The sequence below is a fragment of the Myxocyprinus asiaticus genome, chromosome 3 (assembly GCF_019703515.2).
Source record: "Myxocyprinus asiaticus isolate MX2 ecotype Aquarium Trade chromosome 3, UBuf_Myxa_2, whole genome shotgun sequence".
NCBI lineage: Eukaryota > Metazoa > Chordata > Actinopteri > Cypriniformes > Catostomidae > Myxocyprinus > Myxocyprinus asiaticus.
In genome coordinates this window covers 817,501-820,000 of record NC_059346.1, presented here as the reverse complement: position 1 = coordinate 820,000, position 2,500 = coordinate 817,501, and the positions used below count along the sequence as shown (strand labels likewise).

General features: G+C 37.6%; 1 protein-coding gene across 1 annotated transcript in view; it reads right to left on the bottom strand.

Annotated features, from left to right (window-relative positions):
* The window catches only part of dcc (DCC netrin 1 receptor), a 307,139-nt gene that overhangs the window by 229,231 nt on the left and 75,408 nt on the right, over positions 1–2,500 (bottom strand). The window contains exon 5 of the mRNA XM_051679498.1: positions 583–870. Coding sequence (XP_051535458.1) covers positions 583–870 — 288 coding nt within the window. The remainder of the gene's footprint in view (positions 1–582; positions 871–2,500) is intronic.

Below are 2,500 nucleotides of genomic sequence, written 5' to 3'. Positions count from 1 at the left end.
CCCATGTGACTCTACCCTCCCTAGCAACCGGGCCAATTTGGTTGCTTAGGAGACCTGGCTGGAGTCACTCAGCACACCCTGGATTCGAACTCGTGACTCCAGGGGTGATAGTCAGCATCAATACTTGCTGAGCTACACAGGCCCCCAACTATTTGATCAGTTTGATGTTTTTAACATTTGGATTTTTTTTTAAAATAAATTATCAAAACGGAACACTTCTGATTTGTCTGCAAATTTCAAAGCACTCGTTCGGTTTTGGTCATAATTCCTGCATGCATTGGAAAATAAAGCTTCTAAGCTTTCAAACGGCACCTATTTTTTGAAGATCAAGACTGTAGTTATTAATATTTTGACTATTATTTTTTTTTCTTGTGGGCCCACATCCGAGTTTAAAGGTTTAAGTATATAATCTACATATCATTGAATATCTACTGAATAATAACTATATCTTGATATATACCGTAACCCGTGCTTTTGATCATACCACCCATTCCTAGTAAAGACCACATGAGAACAAATGATCACATTTAATATGAATAAAGGTAAGGTTACTTCAAATGCAATGTGATTAATGTCACTCACCAGGTAGCACGCGCAAGTCGGCGTCTGTGCCCGTGCGGGCGCTGCCAGGGTTCTCTGCCAGGCATCGGTAGGTGGCGGAGTCGGGCGGCTGTACCCTGCTAACCTGCAGAGAGCCTGAGGGCAGCACCACCACTCTACTGTCAGGGTCAAAGGTCAAGGGCATGTCCTCTCTGTTCTTCTGCCAGCGGACAACAGGCATGGGTTCACCAGTGACCTCACACCGCAGCAGAGCCGTGTCGCCCAGGTGAGTGGAGACCGACTCGGTGGGGACCACCACCCTTAAAGGACCTGTGGGAAAGCAGGAGAAAGAGAAAACTTGCATGAATTATCGTTTTACTGCCAGAAATGCATGAATGCCCACTGCTCTCCAAATTCTCCAAATTCTCCAGACTCTGACATCAAATTTGGGATATACTGAGTTTTCAAACTGGGGTCCACGGAAAAAGTAAGCCAAAAAAGAAGTGTATAAAATAAAATATTTATGTTTACTTTAAAATAACATGTTTATAATAATAATAATAATAATAATAATAAAAAAATCAAATTCTATATTATTACTGTTTCATTCTGCTTTCTAAAGCCTGGTCTGAAATCATGACTTAAATTGGGATTATTTTATTCTATAACAGCGCTGTTTACGGTTTTTAACAGTAACAGATATTAACAAATCTACATTTTTATTTTATAAAAAAAATCATACTAGTTATTTTTTGGTACAAATAAAGATTTAAAAAAATATTTCAACTTTAAATAAAGTAAATATTTATATTTCATCATTTTAAATAATATTGCAAATATAATATTTATACATTTATAAAATTACAATAAGTGATTTAAATTGTTCCGGTGTTATTTTTAAATGCCAGTTATAACCGGTTAATTTTGTGATATGCATAATTATGACATATACATGTACGGCTAATCCAGATACAATGAAACGGTAAAAGGTGGTAAAAAAGTACATTTCTCAGTTGTTTCAAAATGAAAAACATTTTGGTTTTGTTGCAAGAAACTCTGCCTAACATTTTAAGTGGACTTCTGTAAAAACTAAAGACTATAAGGTATGGAATATAAGCCCTTTAAAAGTGTTCTCACTGTTAAACATTTAGCATGATTGTGATCTAACAGAGTAAATGAAAGCTGAGCCACTGTTTACTGTGAGCTGATTCAGGTCAGCACGGACTCTTCACAGCAGCTCTGTACTGCTTTACAACAACTGTACTTCACCTTTACAGACTGCTGCTACTAATGAACACAACTGAACTCTCTCCACTCGCTCATGGACTTCCTGTCCTGCTGGAGTCAGCTCTGATCTTTCTTCAAAAAGACCCTCAGTTTACCTCAAAGATACGTTTGAAGATCCACACGCAGCCTCTGCAGATTCTCTACACTTTTTAAAGTTTATTTTTAAAGGACTGCATTTATACTTCCTCCATTCAGGAATACACACAATATTTAATGTAGGAACTACATCTCACTGGCGTATCCGACTCACATAAAAAACATGAATGCCATCAGCTTGCACAACCAAACGAAACGTTTGTTTTCTGATGCACACCCACACACAATCCAAGGCACTTTCACATACAGTTTGAAATCTGATTAAAATCAGTTTTTCAAAAATTCAGATTTATTCGGGATGCAACATCACATGCTGGGTTTCCATCCAACAACTTTTTCATGCATTTTAAAACTGCGCATAAGAAATCCTGAATGGAAACGCATGAAATGCAAATAAACCGCATTAGTTCCGCATTAGTAAAATGTGCATAACCAGTTTATGATGAGTTTTGACCATTCGTGCATGTGTTATGAGTGTGCGATAGCTTCATGTGAAAGGCCCAACGAAACGTCCGACTTTGGCACACAATCTTTCGAAAACAGCCCTTGACATTTGTAAGTGTTTAAACCCACAACT